Source organism: Rhinolophus ferrumequinum, chromosome 25, assembly GCF_004115265.2.
Source record: "Rhinolophus ferrumequinum isolate MPI-CBG mRhiFer1 chromosome 25, mRhiFer1_v1.p, whole genome shotgun sequence".
Taxonomy (NCBI): Eukaryota; Metazoa; Chordata; class Mammalia; order Chiroptera; family Rhinolophidae; genus Rhinolophus; species Rhinolophus ferrumequinum.
Window position 1 is genome coordinate 14,571,677 of NC_046308.1, and position 21,098 is coordinate 14,592,774.

The 21,098-nt window shown below is 49.6% G+C and overlaps 1 protein-coding gene across 7 annotated transcripts in view; it reads left to right on the forward strand.

Moving 5' to 3' along the window:
* SSH1 (slingshot protein phosphatase 1) overlaps nt 1-19,756 on the forward strand; it is a 62,185-nt gene extending 42,429 nt beyond the window's left edge. For 6 of the 7 annotated variants that reach the window (XM_033097422.1, XM_033097423.1, XM_033097426.1 and 3 more), the window contains 5 exons: nt 874-920; nt 2,569-2,715; nt 4,287-4,487; nt 6,481-7,033; nt 10,407-18,725. In XM_033097422.1, the coding sequence (XP_032953313.1) occupies nt 874-920; nt 2,569-2,715; nt 4,287-4,487; nt 6,481-7,033; nt 10,407-11,660 (2,202 nt within the window). In that variant the 3' untranslated portion in view covers nt 11,661-18,725. Of the gene's footprint in view, nt 1-873; nt 921-2,568; nt 2,716-4,286; nt 4,488-6,480; nt 7,034-10,406; nt 18,726-19,467 lie in introns of those variants that run through there. The other variant, XR_004422067.1, reaches the window with a different exon arrangement.
* The last annotated feature ends 1,342 nt before the right edge of the window (nt 19,757-21,098 follow it).

Below are 21,098 nucleotides of genomic sequence, written 5' to 3' on the forward strand. Positions count from 1 at the left end.
TTAAAACATGTTATAGAAAGTTAGGAAATACAAGAAAATCCAAAGAAGAAAATTAAAAGTATTCCCAACTTCGCAAATCTAGAAGTAGTCACTGTTAATAGCCTTGTATATTTATTTTTCTATTTTCTGGTTTTTGTTTTTGTTTTTAATGCACATATAGCTTTTTTAAAAAAGGAAGAGAAAGAAAAGAACCATACTGTTTATATTTACATAGTTTTGTATGTGAAATTGTTTTAAAGTTGCTTTAAAATTGTTTTATTATTATGTGGTATTTCCCTGTGTCATTACGTATCCTCCAAAAGTATAAGTTATTTCAGTGGCTCCATCATCTGGATCCATCATCATTTATTTTCTTCTTGTTGGACCTTTGGGTTGTTTCCACTGTTTTGTTATTATAAATAACCATAAATATCCTTGTACATAAATCTCTGTGCAAATTCTGGGTATTTCCTCAGGGTAGCTTTTTCTAAGTGGAATTTCCCGGTTGGAGGGTGGGAACTTTTTTAATATTGCCAAAATACTTCCCAGAAAAGGTAAGCCAATTCCTACTTTAATCAGTGGTGTGTGAAAGTATTCTTTCCTGAGGGGGAGGTCAGAGGTCACTGCCTCTGATGAGAGGACCCTGCTGGAGTCTCAGAAAAGGAAGTGGTGATAGGGGAGCAGGTTTTCCTGAACTTGCCCTTCCCCTGTTGTGCTGAGGATATTGTGACTGCCTCAGGAACCTGCTTTGATACTGGCCTCTGTCAGTTCTTTCTGTTCTCTGAGGCCAGGGGCCCATGAAATCACCATCACCATCACCATCAGGCCTAGCGCACACCCAGCTCTGAGGCTGACATGTGACACTCACGGGGGTTTGTGTGATCTGTCCCCCAGGGCTCTGAATGGAATGCATCCAATCTGGAAGAACTGCAGGGCTCAGGGTGAGTCTGCTCCCCTTATCTTCCCTTGTCCTTTTAGGCAGCTTAGACACTGGGTTCAAGGTCGAGCCCTTGTGCTGCCCTCCTGTATGTAATTGCCTGCACTCCGGCAGCCAGGCTGATTTGCATAGCTAAACAGATGTACTTGAGAATGTCACCTCCTGAATAATTCATTGGTTTTAGATTTTCCTGGGTTTTGTGTGATGGTGTGTCTGGGACAATGATCCTAAATCACAGTCCGATAGTACAGACAGCCGGGATGCTGATAGGGCCACAAGCCCCCTCCCCTGCCCCACTGCCTGGCAGACCTGCTGAGAGTCCTTGTAAGGACACCTGTCTGTTGGGCCAATCAGCAACTCTGATCCCTGGACCACTCCTGGTTCTGTCTGAGCTTAAACCTTTGAGCCTGATGGGAATCTTGCAGCTAATATACTCAGTGTCGGCCAGAAACACATGCCTGTCTTAGTCTGAGAAATGCCCGGCAGCAGGAATGAAAAATGTTTAAATGTAGACCTTCAAGAACAGATGTCTGGACATTTGGAAAAAAACAAACAAAAACACAGCCACAAAATCACCATTTTGTGGGTTTGACATGATGGCATCCTTGAATTACTGCATTTAAAAGTCAAGACTAAACAACTCTTAAAATATATCTTTAGAATTACTGGTTAAGATGTGTTATTTCTACAGAAAGTATTCTTAAAATGAATGGTGATATTGTCTTTGCTTTCTGTCTTGCTGGGAATAAATAAGTTACTTTAAAGGTAATTTTTAAAGCATTTACAAATCTTTGTGTATGATATCTATTTGAGGTATTTTCAAACTCCTGAAATTATTTTGGTCTTCCAGGAAGATAAGTATTAAGTTTAGAGACCCATAGCCTGGCTTGTTACAAAAAAGGATTTAAGGCATTTATCCAGGACATAAATAATGGTCAAATATATTCTGCTTTTTAACTGTTTAAAAGGGGAGACTTTTATTTTTCAAAAGCTTCTGTTTGCTCATGATAATTATGAATTTTGAAACTTTAAGAGAGTTTAAAAATGTATTTAAATAATATATAAATCTGTTTTCCAGAATTAACCCTGCTTAGCAAAGCTTTGAACTGAGTTTTATAAGTTTTTTTATACAGAAATTTGTTTTTTAGTATAAATATAATACATTTTCATCATAAAGTGGGCATTTAGAAAATACCCCAAAAAAATTGCTATTAAGGAAAAACAGAAGTCCCACCAGAAAAACATACACCCTTTACCGTGTTTCCCCAAAAATAAGACCTAGCCAGACAATCAGCTGTAATGTGTCTTTTGGAGCAAAAATTAATATAAGACCCCCAGTCTTATTTTACTATAAGTAAATTTATCTCCATTAATCTCCATTGATAAAAAGACAGGTTTATCTCCATTTTGCTATAAGTAAAACAAGACTGAGTCTTATATAATGTAATATAATATACGGCCGGGTCTTATATTAATTTTTGCTCCAAAAGATCCATTAGAGCTGATTGTCCGGCTAGATCTTATTTTCAGGGAAACACGGTATTAATATGTACTTGATTTTTTTTCTCTGTCCAGTTTTTTGTTACTTTGTTTTTTGCAACTCCTCATTCCGATTGTCCAAATTTGTTCTTTATTTGTTTCTCTCGTTGCAGTGTTGACTACATTTTAAATGTCACTAGAGAAATAGATAATTTTTTCCCTGGCTTATTTGCATATCATAACATCCGAGTCTATGATGAAGAGACAACAGACCTTCTTGCCCACTGGAACGAAGCATACCATTTTATAAACAAAGCAAAGTAAGTGAGTGGAGAAGCCAAAGAAACCGGTCTGAGGAAGAAACTGGCAGATGCTGGGTGGCAGAAATTAATGACAATCCCAGACACGGAAGTCTGCTGGCTTAGGGAGCCTTAGATGTCAGATGGACCTGTGATTTTAGACCACAGGACCCCTAGCACCAAAGGGACAAAGCTGCTGATCTTTACCTGGGGGCCCAAATGAGCTTGTTTGTCTCCCACCTATCACTGATTGTGACATTTGACCCCACTTTCGTCATCAGTACTTGTTCCAGGCAAGGGTCTAATACCAAGTGGACACTCTTGGAAGCTCTGCCTGCGGAGAGTCACTGAGCCAAAGGAGAAAGGAGGGCAGGCCAGGTCGTACATGGATTTAAAACACCTTTGGGATGCTTCCCCCGCGAAATCTTCTCAGGCTGATGCCCTGAGCTATGGCCTGCCTTCTCCACCTGATTGGTGTGATTTTCCTGTTTGAGCAGAATGGGACAGACCATGAGAGGTTTCCCACTGCCCCGAGCCTGTCACTGGTTTCACCCCGCTTTCGTTCTCACCTTCTCCTCCTACAGAACAACTCTGTCTTACTGAAGTCAGAAACACAAAGAGACAACCCTTTGAGATCCCATCTTCTTTCTGCTTTGCACCCCTTTTGCATCTCCTTTGCACCGCAGGTCAAAGCTACATAACATATCCTCCCCAACATGTCCTCCAACTTCACCTGCATGCCTGGGGTGTAGACTTCAGACTGGCAGTCCCCAAAAGAAGGCACCGAGATCGGGAGATAGATTTGAAGAAACAAGCCTGCTCACACCTGACAGGCTGGCTGCTTCTAACGTAAACAAGCAGACTGGTGGGCTCACCTCCTGTACAAATAAAGCTTCCCAGATGTTGCCCTTCCCAGCCTGGTGTTCCCGCACAGTCTTGAGCAAATGATACCTCGAGAAAACCCTGTGCATGGCCTCGTCGTAGCTGTTAAATTCAGCCATACCTGAGCCAGCACTTCCTGCTTATAACCCACGTCCCCGTCCTCCCCTGGCTTCTTTCTGTCTTGGCCAACTTAGGATGCTGCCATCCTCATTCTGTCTCCCAAGGGCCTTGCAGCTTTAGGTTCACTGAGCCCATTTTTCTGCAACAACCCTTTCCGTGTCTCTATCTGCACTAGCAGCTGAGTAGCTTTTGCATATCTCCCTTTCGCTGTCCAGTTGCTTCCTGCAAAAGGGTTTCTTAGTCTGAGAAATGCTCAGCAGCAGGAAGAATTCCTAGCCTGTCCCAACGATGCGGGAAGATCCCTAATTTGTCTCTGAAGGCAGCCGATTTTGGAGCTCTCCCTGCAAAACTTGGCTAGGCAGGGACAGATCTATCTCCATTTCCCATTGTGTGCTAATTGATTTTGCAGTGAAGTTATTTCCTTTAGAGAGTATGTGGACTTCGGCTGCATAAACATCAGGACATAGGACTGGGGCCATGAGATAACTTGAGGGTTTAAAACAATCCATTGGGTAAAACCTGAGAGGACAAAGTTGTTGAAGTTTTTTAAAAAAGACTCTCTCCCCCTCCAACCACCCCGGCCCCTGCAGGAGGAACCATTCCAAGTGCCTGGTACATTGCAAAATGGGTGTCAGTCGCTCTGCCTCCACAGTCATAGCGTATGCGATGAAGGAATTCGGCTGGCCCCTGGAAAAAGCGTACAACTACGTGAAGCAAAAGCGCAGCATTGCACGCCCCAACGCGGGCTTCATGAGGCAGCTGTCTGAGTATGAAGGCATCTTGGACGCGAGGTGGGTGACTGTCTGCAGAGGGTTGGCAGGACTGAGCTTGAGAAGCCGCCATCCACATCCGAGCAGTGGCTTCCACAGCCAAAATCCCGCCTCTCAGGGGGAGCCAGTTTGAGAAAAACAACTATTGTTTGGGGTTTGATGAGTAGTTTCCAGGAGGAATCTGTTCTGATTTTTGTTGGCACAGACAGCTGTTTTGCTGCGGGAGAGAGCGGTGCCTGACTCCCAAGCTGAGGCATGGCTTCGTGTGCAGTACGGGCAGGTGCATGCTCGTTTCCTGACCCACTGCTTTGGGCCAAGTGCTGTGCCAGGTTTTGCTGCGGGGTAATTCCCCCCTCCCCACCACCGACACGCAGGGCAACTTAGGGCAAGCTCGTTGATCTCGTCCAGCCTCAGTTTCCTCTTTCTGAGTTAACAATGAACACCTACCGGGTAGGGTTGTTGTGAGGTTTACATGAGTTGTGTACAGGTTTACCTTTACAGAGACTTTGCTAGGCCTGCCTCACGGTAAATAGTAACGTAGCTTCTTTTTAAATGCCTACCTCCACCCCCCCACCACCTCCCAAAACAAGGTCTACAGAGTACAGGTCATCCTGCATTTATGGGGAAATAAGGAACTGACGCTGGAGGTTACCTTGTCCCACATCACACAGCCAGTGGACGGCAGGAGGAAACACATGGCCAGGTCAATTGGCCTCCAAGGCACGGAGACCCCACAGAGGGGTTCCCGCAGTCACCCCGGGAAGATCCCTGCGGGACTCGGGCTCACTTTCTCCCCGTTCCCTTTCTATTCAGTCTGTAGGAGGCCTCCCCAGCGCATTTCTGACTGGTGTCCTGAGGGAGCCACAGGCTAAGCCCGGGCCTCGTGACCATGTTTGGGGAAGCAGGAGCGCCCTGGCAGGGTTGAACAGGGTCCGGAGGACAGCTCCGGACGTGTCCACTATCAACCAGAGAGCAGCTGGACAGCTCCCCAGGCAGGACCGGGGCCGGTGGGGGTGCGGGAAGGTGCGTCCTCCTCTCCTTTAGCCCTTCAGTCACACGCTCCACCAGTGCCCTAACCAGGGGTCTCCAGGCCGGGTCGCAGCAGCATGGCGCTGACCTGGTATTGCGGCCCCACCTGAGGGCCCCCTTGGCCTACCTGGAATGTGCACGTGGAGCAGCCACAAATGGTCATGACACTCTGGCACCGAGCAATAGCAGCTCCTGAATTTACGTTTTCCTCTCTCTCATGAATTTACGTTTTCCTCTCTCTCATCTTAACCTTCGTGACCCCTGAGGCTGTTACTGCTCTGAGATTCGCGGAGGTGACTTTTTTACCTTAGTTCACTACCGGCCTTTCTCTTTTACTTTCAGGCTTTCAAAATAACTTCCGCAGTGTTAAAAGACAAATTTTAAAAACTGACCTGTAATCTCTCTGACCTGAAATATTTCCAATTTTCTGGGATCTTCCCAACTTTATTCATATGTGTTATGTGTTTACATAGCTACAGTCGTGTAAATATACCTATATGTATATGTATATACACACATATATACATAAATATAAATTTGTATAAATCTTTACATACTCTCTGCTTTGAGCCTTATTATTTCCCTACTATGTAGTAGGTAGGTGAGTATTATTCTTACATGACAGATGGAGAAACTGAGAGATGAAATGTTAAGTGGCATCATTGTGTTCACCAGTGAGACGGTACCCTGGGATCGTGATGGCATTTGATGTCTAGACTCTTTTCACATACCTGCCACGTCGTCTTCATGACAGAAAGTCACTGAAGGCTTCTCGTGCAAGCCGTGGTGATTTAGGGTCGTGGTGCTGTTTCTTTCTTCCTTGCATCTCTTGGGGACAAATGAAGAGAGAGACACTTTCCCTCAGTGAGCGCCTGGCACCCACCCCAGCCTGGTGCCGTCTCTTGCTGGCTCACACCTCACCCCTCTTCCCAGGACCCTCTGGGCACTGGCCTCTGCTGACCTTCCAATGCCCTTTCTCCCCCAGCAAACAAAGGCACAACAAGCTGTGGCGCCAGCAGACCGAGAGCTGCCTCCAGCAGCCTGTGGATGACCCTGCGGGGCCTGGGGACTTCCTGCCAGAGACCCTGGATGGCACCCGCCCGGAAGCCCGTCTGCCCTGCTCGGACGATGCCGCCCAGCCTGGGTTCCCAGGCAGCAGGGCCCCTGGGCGACCCACTCTCCCCTGCTGTTTCCGGCGGCTCTCAGATCCCCTGCTGCATTCCCCCAGTGACGAAACTGGCAGTTTGGTCCAGTTGGAGGACCTGGAGAAGGGTGCTCTGTCGGAGGAAGCGGCTCAGCCAGCTCGGCCTCCCGAGGAAGGCCCCAGACTCTGTGAGAAGGAGGGGAAGAAGAAACGAGAGTTGGGGAGCCTGAAAACCCGGAGTGGCCCCTTGCCACAGGTGGAGGAGATGGAAAGGGAGGAGGTTCCAGGAGCCGGGAGGTGGGGGCGGCCCCCAACCCAGCTTGATAAAAACCTGCTCAACCGGGAAAACCTAAATAACAACAACAGCAAGAGGAGCTGTCCGGACGACTTTGAGGTAGGTGTGGGACCAGCATGTGGGGACAGGACCACGTCACTTCTGTCCCGCCCTGCAGAGCAGCCGCCTCACAGCCACCTCCGCTGCTCTGCCAGCTCGGCAGTTCTCATCCCCGGCGGTGACCTGTGGGCTTATTTCAGAAAGTGATTCTGCAGGCCGATTGGGAATGTAGACATACAGGGGTCGGGGATCACTAATCCCTGTGTGCCCCCTTTACCCCACGCACCTCATTCGAGTCTTGGGCAGGGCTTCCAACTTTCTTTTTTTTCCCCCTTATGTAAAATGTAAAACATACACCTTATTACGCAGCTTCAACATTTCTCAGTACGCCGTTGTTCTGAATTCATCGCACCCTCATCCACTTTGCCACACCCTGGATTATTTTGAAAAGAATCCCAGCTATATTGTTTCATTCACAAATGCTTCAGCATATAACGTAACCACAGTACCATTGCCGCCTGTAAGAAACTGATAGTAATTCCCCAGCGTCATCGAATATCTGGATTTGAACTCAGATTCAAACGTTTAACTCCGTCAGTCCCTTTGTAGTTGTCATATTTAATGGGTCATCTGCAACAAAGGGTCAGCCTCAACCTGGCGTGTACTCAGAAAACGATGAGTTCCTTCAGCCTTTTTTGTCTTCCATGTGGCCCAGGAATGGAGGCTGGTTTCCTGGTTTCCTGGAGGGTGTGCTGTGCCGCCCGGTCTGGCTTTCTCCCCTCGCCCTGTGCTGGCTCACTGTGGCCAGCGCCAGGCGCTTCATGTCCCCTGGCGTCACTGCCCATCTCCTGGGGCGGCCCTGATTCGCTAGTGAGGGCACTCGGAAAGCTGGCAGGCGCATTCTGATCTGCAGAGGGTCCGTCATTATCACAATGCAAACAAAACTGGGAAGTTAGAGCTACTGACCTCCAAGTCATAAAACATATTGCAAACCAAGTATTAATCACTCAAGAATTCCCTCCGATCCACCCTTCCCTCAAAAAGCAAATACCCGTAAAGACAGATGCTATACAACCTCTTGGTCCAAGAGAGGGGTGCCTCAGTCTGAAATGGCATAGCCGTGAGTCGTAGAATGGTGACCACGAGAGAAGCTTGGGGAAAAGGGTAAATGAAGGACAGCCCTCCTTGTCTGGCCAGAATTTGATTGCATGACTGATGTTACCTGGGGAATAGGACCTAGAGATACGCATTCATTCATTTGTTCAGCTCATGTTTATTAACTACGGTGCCAGGTTGGTGAAGGATTGCAGCTGTACGACAGCTAGCACACGTAGTCTTATGGGGAGATGGATGGCAAACTCGTACGGATGTGTAATAACAACACAAATGCAAACGGTACTCCGTGAGATGACACAAACCGTGGCGTGGTGGAGAATAACTTGGGAGGAGAGGGAATGAGAAGGAGCGCGTCATGCAGGGAACCAGGAGGACAGCCTTCGGGTCCAAGGAGCGGCAGGCGCCAAGGTGCTCCCTGAGGGTGGAGAGCTTGGCGTGGTTGAGGGGCAGTGGTCTGAGGTGCGGTTGGATAGCTGGCGGGGCATGTGGGGCCCCCGGGCATGATGAGGTCTCTGTACGTTGTTCCCGGAGACTGACCAGCCATGGGAGAGCTTTGAGCATGGAGGTGACGCGGCTCCCTGGGTGTGGTCTGCAGTCAGGCTGATGAGTGAGAGTGGAAGCAGGAACCTGAGATGATGTTGGCTGAGAGGACGGGCTGAGGACAGAAAGGCACAGCTTGAGAGGCATTTTGAAGGTAGAACTCTGCTGCTGACGTGTCAGTTCCTCTGGGAAGCCTTCGCTCTGTAGAAGACTTGGAGCTCCTCCCTCTGTGCCGGCACTTTTCACATGGTTTTCTGGTCCGTTTCCACCAGTGCACAGACAGGAGGCCCCCTGAGGGCAGGGACGGTGTCTTCTCAGTCACTGCCCCTGGTGCAAGTCCTGGCATGGGATGGGTGCTCTCTAAATACGAGCTGGATGAAGGAATTCTCTAGGCCCCGCTCCCCACAGCCCCACGGGCTCTGAAAGGTGCTCAGATCTCCCACCGTGGTAGATTTTATATTTTAGAACGTTAGGTTCTAAAGGTTTCAGAAGAGATGAACAACAGATAGAGTAACTTTGGTTAGAGTTCAAAAAAAATTCCTGGGTCAAGAGTTCAGGCCTTAACCGTGAGGGTGACCAGGTCTTACTGGTGCACCTAGAAGCCAGCTAAGATAGGGTTCTGCAGGAGACCCCCCTCCCACCTCCCCGACCGCGTGCTCCCCTACAGCCTCCAGGAGCCACGGCTGAGTTTCTGTTTGACTCCTCCAGTATTGGACCTGCCCATGACTTCTTACCTTAGGGGACCTCAGTCTGCCACCCTGGACGGTATTAATCTCTGACAGTCAGGGCCTGGGGACGGGGCGTGGTGGCTAAGCTTCACTTGGCAGGAGAAACCTACCACATCTGCTCTTTGCCAGGCAGGCTTCGTTTTAGACCAGCTTAGGAATCCCACAGCTAAACAAGTCTTGAGGGGAGAGGGTCGGCTTCCCCTATCTCCACGTTTGCTCTTCTCAGCTCTGTCTCAGCCCAGACGAGCAGCCCTAGTGCCTGTCGATGGGCACAGGAGGACGGCGAATGGGGATGGAGAGGCCCATGTCGAACTCCCTTAGCCCCTCTACTGACCAGAGGTGGGTGGTTTTCCTTGGCAAACGAGGCCAGCGTGTTTTCCATTGGTACATGAAACCCACCTCAGCCTGGCTCCCTCATTGGGGCCGTGTGCACCTGTGTTTGGGTCTGTAGTAGAAGCTTTGCAAAACTGTGTTTGTCCCTTGCCACCTCTCTGGGAAGAGCATAGCTCGATGATGGTTCCATTGCTGAGTTCATGCTGGAAGGGGCAAGTTTCATTGTCCAGCCACAGACTCCCCAAATGCAGATTCTTTCTGGAAAGGAAAGAAAGGGAGACGGCACCTACTGTGCCAGAAACATAATTCCATTTAGTTCTCAATGCCGTGAGGGTAGAGTCTCCAGATGAGCCTAAGGCTCAGAAAACCATTGTTTGGTGCAGGTGACCAGAAAACCATTGTTTGGTGCAGAAAACCATTGTTTGGTGCAGAGGCGGGGGTGACCAGGGAGGCCCCGAAGCCCTGCTGATTGTGTGGCCGAAGGTTTGCCCGGGCTCGTGCGCACGTAGCTTCTGGAAAGTTTGGTTCAGCGTCTCTAACTCAGCTCTAAGCTACTCCAGTCTTGGCCGAGTGGGTTCTGAGAGGTCTGTGTTCCTGCACTCTCGGGAGTGAGTGTGCTGCCCCTCCAGGGCCTCCCCCCACCCACCCCATGCCCTCTTCATACTTGGTGGTCTTTGGCTCATATTACATTCTCACAATGTTCTCTCCCCTTTCAGCACGATGCTATATTTGGGATCCTCAACAAAGTGAAGCCTTCCTACAAATCCTGTGCCGACTGCATGTATCCTACAGCCAGCGGGGCTCCTGAGGCTTTCGGGGAGCGACTCGAGAACCCTGGTGCTCCCGCCATCTGTACCCAGCCAACCTTCCTGCCCCACCTCACGTCGTCCCCTGGGGCCCACATATCTGGCAAGTCCCGAGCTTTAGAGAAGCTGGCCTCTGGCCCAACCGAAACACCCCCATTCCTACCACCAGCAGGCCCGAGGAGGCCAGACACCAGTGGCTCTGAGGCCGGGACTGCCCCAGAACTACCAGCTAGCCTTTTAGAACCTTCCAGAGGGACCCAAAAAGTCCTGCCAAAGGCCCTCCTTTTGAAGAATTCTCACTGTGATAAGAACCCTCCCCGCATGGAAGTAGTGAAGGAAGAGTCGCCACCCAAGAAAGACGTGAAGCCAGCCAAGGACCTGCGGCTCCTGTTCAGTAAAGAAACTGAGAAGCCAACCACACACAGCTACCTGATGCAGCACCAGGAGTCCATCATCCAGCTGCAGAAGGCAGGCTTGGTCCGCAAGCACACCAAAGAACTCGAGTGGTTAAAGGGCACGCCCGCAGACCCAGTGTCTCCCGTCAGGGATGGCACCGCCAGCAGGCTGGAGGCCAGCATACCCGAGGAGAACCAGGACCTGGCTCCTGTCCCACCGCCAGGGGCCCCGGCTCTGCCCGGCCAAGCTGCCAGTGATGAGAAGTCAGAGGCCGGCCCTCCTCCATTGGAAGGAGCCTCGCTGAAGAGCGTCACTCCCTTCCTCTGCCGCCTGGATCACACCAGTCATTTCTCCAAAGACTTCCTGAAGACCATCTGCTACACCCCCACCTCATCGTCCATGAGTTCTAACCTGACCCGGAGCTCTAGCAGTGACAGCATCCACAGCATCCGCGGGAAGCCAGGGCTGGTGAAACAGCGGACGCAGGAGATCGAGACTCGGCTCCGGCTGGCAGGCCTCACCGTCTCGTCCCCACTCAAGCGCTCACACTCTCTTGCCAAGCTCGGAAGTCTCAATTTCTCAACAGAAGATCTGACCAGTGAGGCCGACGTGTCCACCATCGCCGACTCCCAGGATGCCAAGTTGAGCGAGGCTTCCTTCTTGCATGAGCCCCAGGCAACCCCAAGGAAGCCAGCCGCCACCTCTAAGCCGTCAGGGAAATCTGCCCCAGAAAACTTGAAAAGCCCGTCGTGGATGAGCAAAAGCTGATCCCCCCTTGAGCTGATCACACGATCCCTCCCTTAGTTTCACCGTGGATTTTGGTCAGCCCCTCAAGTCTTGATTTCTCTTAAACAATTGGCGTTCTCCTGACTTCCCCCAACCTCTTGCCATAGAGAGGAGGAGAAGAAATAAACCTGCAGCCTGTGAAGAAAGGGGAGTGTCAGTTGTGTGGTTGGGAGAACCAGAAGCTGTGGCCAGCAGACTCGGAGCCCCAGTCATGTGTTTTCAAAAAGAATCGTGTCTTAAGAAGAGCATATACAGCTATGCACACATCAGAAGTGCTCCCTTTGCAACATGCAGAAGAACAGTTGTGGTGATGGCAGATGGCATTGTCACCACGGCACACGTTCCTAGCTCATTCCGGCCCTCGTGGGTAACTCTTGGATGGCAATATAAGTCCTACCTCTGTTCTTGCTGTGCTTTTTATTTTTAAAACACAATAATGACCAAGGCTTGTTCCAGGGAATAATGCTGTGTCAGGAAAAGGTTTTCCAAAAAAGAATTATTCCTTTTTTTCTTTTTTTTTCTTTTTTGGTTGGGATCCTAAAAAGTGTTAAGATTTCTAACTTGACTGCATCGAGCACTGTTACGTCAAGTTACATGAATGAAGGTGTCGAATGCTGTTGAACCAGCTCTGTGGTGCATGGAGATGGTCTGTGCATTTGATTCCTCTGTGCCGGTGTGGTGGTACGGCCGAGTGGTGTGTGTCTGGCCAGCACGGGGGGCCGGTGGGGGAAAAGGCGATGTCCTCAGTTGTTGCTAATGGTGGAGTTTAAATGGCACCTCACCCCCGACCTGGGGAGAAGGACCCACGAAGTGTGTTGAGTCTCTGCTGCTGAGCCCAGTAGTTGTGCTAAGGTTATGAAAGCGCTCGAGTGTCAGGCGGGGGCCGTGGTTCTGAGATACAGATCGTCCTGCCAGGAGCCCCGGCGCTCAGGTTCCTTCGGTCACATCTCCTCCTGTTTGGGGAGGAAAGGTGATTCCAGCTGAGAGAAATGGGACTGTTGCAAAGCTTCGCAGATGTTTACAGTTGCCCCTTTCCTGTGGGGAGAATTCCTCCTGGTTCTCTCTGGCTCTTCCTAGCGGCGAGGATGCGGTACAGGAGGGCTCTGTGGGCCCGGCCTGGGCTCTGAGTGCGTTTCGAATCAGGTGAGCTCAGTGCATCCTGCTGCTGTGGGCCTTGGGCTTGAGTGGAGGGTCGTCGGTGTCGGTCATCAAGACCGGCTGTTAAAATGCTTTGAAGGGAGGATGGGCTTGAGGAGAAAGGTCCAACTCAGCAGACCGTGGCGCACAGCCCCGTGAGCGAAGAACGTTTTTACATTTTTCAGGGGTTATAAAAAAATGAACTAGTAGGGGACAGAGACCACGTAGCCGGCAAAGCCTAAGATATTTACTATCGGGCCCTATATGGAAGAAGTGTGGTGACCCCTTTTTTTATTTGACCACGCAGCGCTGCCCAGGGCCCTGGAGGAAGAAACTGGGCACATGTAAAGGCCTCCCTTTCCCTTCAGCACCGCAGGCCAAATCCTTGTCCCGACCCACACCTTGCCAGCCCACCCCCAGCGTGTCTCCTGCAGTGGGGGGTGGCTGCGTTCATGGAAGAATGCTGCTGGATGAAGCTTTCCCACAGTTACAGCTTACCCTCAGGGGGGCCAGCCAGATGAATTCGGGGACACTAGAAAGCCTTCAAGGACCAGCCAAATTCTGAAAGCGGGTGAATGTGTCGCCATCTTACATTGGTCAGAACGAGGCTCCCCCCACTCCCTCAGAGCAACCATTCCGAGAGCACCCAGGCAGGGTCTTCGGGAACAAGGATAGCCCACATGGCAACTAGTGGGTAGAGGTTTTGCAAAAACCCTCTCTCTGGGAACTTTTTATCCCTGACCTTATTCTTTTTTTTTTTTTTTTAGGTATACATTATTTTATTTGACAGGAATTTGTTTACGCACCACTGTCCATTGCAGTCACCTTAATAGGTGATTATCCACTTATTCCTGAAAACCCTGTTAGGTTTTTCTCCCTTTCTTTCAGCCAACAAAAACATATTCTCAACAACAACAACAACAAAAAATTAAGTGCAGTATGTTTTGCCAAATTAAATTTCATGTGGTAGATCAATTTTTGTGTCAAAATAATCCTTTCGATTCGGTGATGACAGGCTTGTGTTGGTTTCTGTAACCATGCCTGCGTATGAGTGATATACTTTTGAAAACCTTTAATTTTGAAAGCCATAATTTTCCTTATCCAGTTAAAGGGTGGGACACGGATTACAAATATGAGTGGGGTTTTGGCCTTGTTGGAATTATCCATTCATTTTCGGAAGCACAGACCGTATAGTATCATTGAAACAGACCGGGGCTTAGGGACCCATCATCAGAGCAAAGTGAATCATTCTTGATTTTGTGGGTAACCCTCTGGCCTGGAGAAAAGGATCAAGCTGTTTCTCCCAGACCCAGGTCAGTTGCATGTTAACATATGGCAAATTGCTCCTTGAAATAGACTAACAGGACGAGAGCATGCTGCCAGACGTGGGGGCACCTTGGCAAAGACGGATGCATACCTGTGTCTGAAAAGCAATTTTGCTCCATAAGGATATGCCATATCCTGACTGATGCTTTGTCTGTAATCTAAGCTACGAGGACGATTCCAAATATGAGTGGCACAGGTGAGAGGCAGCGGTGAGTGCCATGAAAGTCATTAATTTCGGTGACTGCCATTTTCATGGGATGCTTTTGTCGAATTAGGAGAGAACGGACATTTTGTAAATCAGCTAACTATTGTGTATTCAGTTGTATTTCATCGTTCACCTCACCTTTCCCTCACTTTCACTTCATATGACATGCCAAAAGTTAGACTGAAGGAGATACAGGGAGGTCGCCTTGTCATGTTTCGTTAAGTCTGAGGGGGAAGCCGGTCCCAGAGAGAGGAGAAGGCATGCTGCCCTCTCATCATGCCTTGACAATGCCAATTTCCATTTCTTTGTCTTAGAGCAATGTCTGTCGTTGCATGAGCCTCTTAAGAACAAGATGCTCATTCCCTGCCTCCGTGGTCTCAGTGCAGGGGCCATGCTGACCTCTGGGCTCTCTGTGGGGCAGTGGCACCCTGTCCGTCCGGCATGCAGCGCACTCACCAGGTGCTCACAGATAGCTGCTTTCCAACCCCCTTCTGTTCCACCCCGCCCTTTCCAGCTAGAAAGCAGTCCTGCCCATTCTAAAACCTCTTCCCTCATAGATAGTCCCAGAGGGTACCACAGGATGGAACCAAGTTTGCAATAGAATTGACACCTTCAGGACACCCTGTACCTTCAGCATTGTCTCTCCACACAGGCCTGATCCCAGAAGGTTTAGGAGTCCGCCTGCTCCCCTGGGCCTGTTTCCCTCCATGGGCAATAAATGCGGCATCGTTTAGTCAAGATCCTATAACCTCACCCAAGGTGTCCAAAGAGGCACTTGCTCTGTTGGCCGGAAATGCTTGGTGCCAGAATACATTGCACCCAACCCTACTCTGGCTTGCCACCTGGCTGGGCTTCCCCAGACACGCACAGCTCAGTGAGGGCAAGCGCTTCACTGTGGGCAGGAGAGCTAGGCAGGCCGGGACGTTTGTGACATCTGGACAGCACGGTGCAGGGTCACCTTCCCTGGTCCCACCCCGCAGGTGCTTGCCAATGCTTCATGCCAATCAAAGGTAGGTGATTGAGCCTCATGCTCAGCTGCTTGGTTTTTTTATTGTCTGCTCTGCAACCAAATACCTGTATGTACAAGTTCACGCTGCATATATATATATATATATATATATATATTTGAATATATATATGTAACTTGAATCAAATCATTATGCGCGCATCCCTTCTGTCTCATCCACATACGCGCTGTCACCCGAGCTGTGAAGCGGATCACCTGGAATGATCTGGAGTGATGTGTAGTGCTGCCCTGGTAGATCCGGACATGACTGCCTTGTTTTGGTCTTGGATTAGGTGCTGTGGCCCTGGCTTCAGTCAGTCTCTTAAACAGGAGTCTTTATAACCGGACCACTGGTCCCCTGCTGTCCTTTCTGTCGGCCGTGCTGTACGAGAAGATGGCTGCTTCTTCCCTCTTTTCCGACACTGTAATTATTTTACAATTGAGTGCCTTAATAATAGTTTACAAATACTGTGTATTTATGGGAAACTGTTAAGCTCTCACCTTCTGTGATTGGATACTTTGCCTTGTCGGTGGTGGTCGGCGTTTGGCCTGGAGCTTGCCCGGCCCCCGTACCTGTGCTCATCTGCTGTGCGGTCTGATGCACGTGCCTGCAACTGGCCAAGGAACATTGCTAGAAACGGCGCTGGTAGTTCCTCCAGGCGAGGCAGGCCCTGGCTCATGCTGCGTCCCACGGTAGTGAGGAAAGAGTAAAACTTGGTGTGCTAGCCAGCTGGGGCTGGTGTGGTCCAGGCGCCCTCTGGACCACAGCCAGCCCGTCACCCATTCCCCCATCACGCAGTTGTACTCTTCTTTCATAGAGGTTTTTATTGCTACCTAGGCCACCCTAGTTTCCTCTGTTGGTATCCTGAGCTCTTTGCAGCAAAATGCAGGTACAGACCACCCCATCCCCCAAATCAGGAGCTCTACAAGATACGTTGTCCTTGGGTTTTCAGAAGCTGCCAGTGATTTCCATTGTGTTGCATAATGATACCAATTATTTTTTTATTGGGTTTTTTCCTTGTTTTTTTTTATATATATATATTTAAAAGGCAGTATCTTTTGTACTGTGAATTTGCAGTAGAAGATGCATAATGCACTTTTTTTTTACTTCTGTTGGTGTGTACTGTATATAGTCTGTGTGCTTCTTGTGATTGAAAATAAACTTTTTCTTTATAAATGCCTGATGATGTATGAACTTGTGCAAGAGAAAACTGCCTCTTCAACCCCTGCCAAGATAGTCGTATGCATCTTTAGCACCACGATGGGCCGTCTTTATACTGACACCTATTGTGTGCTGGGCCCCATGCTGAAAACCGGGACAAGTTAGACCAAAGACCCAAAGGCAGATATGTGAGCTCCTCCAGGAATTGTCTTTTTTCACTGATTTTACCAGTGAGGAAGAGCAGACCCGCTTGTGGGTAGTCATTTGTATACCAGCACAACTGACCCCACCAGGGTGGCACTTGGAGTTTGGGTGGTGTCTCTTCCTGCACAAGCAGAAAACGTAAAGCTAGAGGTCTGCTCGAGAGAACCCTCTAAGCTACTGACAGACACTGCACCTCGTGAGAGGGGACTATTGAGGTGATTACTGCTAACGGCCAGGGCAGGACTCCCAGGGAGTCCCGGTCGGTCGCAAAGGCTTGTCTCATGCTTGTGTCATAGTCTACTGCAGGTCAGGACCTTTGGGTGGCTCTCCTCCCTGGGTGATTAGCAAAGCCGGGCTGTCTCCATGTTAAACCCTGCCATCTTGGAATTCTTTGCTTCTAGCCGTGCACTCGAGAAAAAGAGCATGGGGTTCCATGTTCACTCTCAGCTGCCTTGAGCTGCAATACGTCACATCTACTCACGTTCCAATGGGCAAGACCTGTGACAAGGCCCCACCACTCCTGCTGGGGGCTGAGAGATGTAAGGTGTACATATACCCGGTGAGCAGCGACTATCCACCACAAGTACCTCGGCATGACCAATAAATTCTAGTGCCTGTGGATCCAGAAAATACTGTTTCGTTCACCTAGACTTGCCCTGTCTCACCTGGACTCACAGGAGACTGATGGATAAACTGGAGTGCAAGTTTATTTCTTTATAATAAGATTTATAGCTGTGGAGCAGGCCAAACGACTCTTACTTGCCAGTTAGCACATTGAGTCCTAGAGAAATCTGCACGTGAAGTCAAATTATGGTTAGGGATTGCTTCCTGAGTATGAAATCAAAGCAGGCAATCAGTGGAATAGTTCTAATGGTTAGCGTTGACAAGCTGTGACACAGCCTTTTCTCTAAGATGTTCCCGAGACAGAATCTCTGAGGGTCATGGCCCAGGACACTTGCTGAGGAGCAAGGCTGGAGACACCTCACAAATTCTCTTCAGGCTCCAAACATGAGTCAGAGCCCGGGGATGGGGCCCAGCACTCTCTGTTTCTGATGGATTCCCTGGGAATTCTGACAGCCAAGTTTAGAAGCCATCAAAATAAGACTGTGATGCAATCAAGCAGGCTTCCAGTTCATTAGTTAATCACATTCCACAGATGCTTTCTGGGGGCAACACCCACGACCTTCTAACAGAATATGGGTGTTCCCCAAACTGGTCAGAGACTCGTTTACCCAGGGCCCTGGCATGGCTACTTTTACCCTGCTTTCTTCCTCAAAGTAGCAATCCTAAGGTTGAGTATGATCCCAGATTACACCTCCAGGGCGGATAGTTTTGCAGGGAGGACCGAGGTGCTGGCTTGTCTTTCTCCTGGGGAAGCCCCTCTTGGCCAGATGCTTGGAAGAGGCTCCAGCAGAAAGAGTTTGGAGGATGGCGGGCATTTCAAGAGGATTCACTTCATGGTAGGAAAACCCGTTCCATAGGAGATGTCCACCAACAACACACAAAGGGAGGCCGTCCCAGAAGACACCACCCACCCGTCCCACACCCTAACAGGAGGGAGCAGAGTGTACCTCTGCGTCTTCTGTGCGCCCAGCCCTTTATGTAAAAATTACCTTTACACTGAGCCCCCTAAGTGGCCCTACTGACATTATCCTCAGTTTACAGATGAAGAAACAGACCTGCAGCATGTCAGTCGTTTGCCCAAGGTTACAGCTAAAAATGGTAAAGCTAGATAGGTACTGCTCCACCTGCAACCCTGTCCCCCACCCCGGAAACAGAAGCAAGCTAAACCTGGATCTAGATCTCCATTGAGGTGTCAACAAGGAAACACAGGAGTCCGAAATGAAGTCTCCAGCCCGTGGGAAATCTGACCGAAGTCCCCACTCGAGAGGCCATCCCCAGAAGCACACACAAGGTGTGTGTCCCTCCCCCAAACCATAGTACCATGTTTTGCCTTTAAAAGGAAACTGCTCATGCATCCTGAATATACTTGCGAAGGGCCCTGTTTCAGCCTGAAACTCCTTTTTTTTTTGGGTAAACTGTTTCAGCAAATAAAATGGCATTTGCATGAGCAGTACCCCAACATAGAAGAGGATGTGCGGGGGGGGGGTGTCTGACATTAAGATTCTCCCACAAATGGTTTGTTGGAGGTGGCGAGCCCCCACTGGTTTTGAAATTGGATATCAAACTGGTGAGTGATGAGGCTCCTTGCCTCATGAGCCAATAATGTGAGATTCCGCTGATAATGTATGCAAACCCCCTTCTGCCTGGCACACCATCCGTGCTGATTCAGTGGTGGCTGTTATTGGTACTGGCGGGAAGGATGGAGGGAAGAGTGGTGGCAAAGAAGTAACCTATCTGAGCATCTGCCAGTTGCAAGTGTTTTGCATATTTTACCAAGTTGATCCTCACAGCAGATACGACCCTGTTTTACAAACAAAAAGGTGGAAGCTCAGAGAGATTAGGTAACACGGGTCAGTGTCACACATGCAGAAAGGCACAGAGACCCAGGGTGCCTGACTCCAAATTCATGCAGTTTCTATCCCACCATCTCCCCAAAGAAAATAGTCCTTAATGTATTAATACTTAGTGTAATGATTAACATGTAGTAGGTGCTCAATAAATAGTTGATCAGAGTGAGTGAATGAATGAAATATGCTGTGAAAATAAGTCCCAGTTTCATTCACTAAGGCTTGGAAAGTTTGGGGACACCCATGATGACTGCATAAACCAAGTTCCTCTGAAACAGGTTACCTCTGGGACCCCAGCAAGGGGTTGGCATGTTGGACTGAACCCCAGGTCAACACCAGGCATTAACTATGAATAAAAGAATCCTGAGTTTCTCAGAATCCAGAAGAATCTGAAAGGTCATCCAAGCCAAGTCCCTTTATGACATCCATCCATTGCCGCATTCTTCCCCCATTCATGGCCAGGCACTGGGGACAAAGAGGAGGCCGTCTGTTTCATTCCTGGGGTCCTGATGGAAAGGCCTTCTGGAAGAGGAAGAAAATACACACCACCTGCGAACAGCAATGGGATGAAGAGGGTAGGAGGCAAGGTTTCTGTGTTTTCCTCCTTTCGTTTATTTTTCTAAATCTCTGCAACAGGATTGTTCCTTTTATAATAAAAAAGGAAAATGTAAAGATTTAGTCAAAAGAGGCTTTTGTGTTGCGCTACAATTTGCACTGCGGTTCCCGGGCTCACGGTTCCAGGAAATTCAGCACAGCATTGTGGGGAGATGGTCTTCTCTCTCCTCTGTTGGGGTAGCGTGGGTTCCCTCCAACAAAGATTACTCTCAGATCTCTGTGGCTCAGGGGTACCAGGCAGGCTCTCTATTCTGGGCGGTAAGCTTCTCCAGGCTGCTTGTGCCCACCTCTGAGCATCTGGGGGATGGCACTGAAACCATGTGTCGTCATGATGAAAGCACAGAGTCCAGGGCTGGCTCCGTGGAAGTCAGGACCCACACTTCCAAGGCCCTGCGGCTGGTCTCATGCTCTGCTGCTGCCATCTTGAAATTCCTAATAATTCTTTAATAAGGGCCAGGACTTTTCATTTTGTTCCGGGCCCTGAAAATTACATAGCTGGCCCTGGCAATGTCACCATGTTGATCAAGGGCTTTGGGGCAAGGCAGCCCTGGGTGTTGCTCCCTAACTTACCCACTCTGTGACCTGGAGTAGGTAATTTAACCTCTCTGTGCCTCGGTTTCCTCATTTGAGAAACAAGAATAACCTCACAGTGGCGCTGTCAAGATTAGCACTGTGTACTTAGCACAAAGGAAATGCCCCTGAACTTATATGTTATTTGCTATATAAAGTACTTAGCACAGGTCCTGACACAGAGAAGTCGCTATAATAGTGGGGAAGAGGTTTGCCGCCGCCAGGCAGCCCCTCTTTCCACCCTGCTTCCTTAGCATGGCCCTGAAGGGCAGCGGAGAGCAAACACAAGCTCCCTGGACTGGAGGGACTCAGCTAGGGGTGTGCATGTGCATACTCCCCCACCCCTGCCACTGACCCCAAGGAGGACGCTGGCTCTGCCTCTCTCCCATACAAACACCATTTGTCTCTGACCTGGACCCCAGCAGTTCTTCCCAGCAAGTCTTTGGGGAGGGAAACAGCAAGGGAGGCCTGGGAGTGTGGGCTTGTCCCTACTGCGATCCAGAGGTACATCCTGTTCTGGCGTTGCCATGGCACGGCCAAACATCTGCCACAACAGACAGCTGGGGCTGGCGGCTGGCAGTGGGGCCGTGGATGGGTGAGGGCCTGGACAGGCACAGGAGGCAGGGGTGGTGGGGCGCAAGACCTGAGCCTGGGAAGGACCCCACCCCCGACCTGAACACACATACTCATGCACACAAACACTCGTACATGGTACACACACATG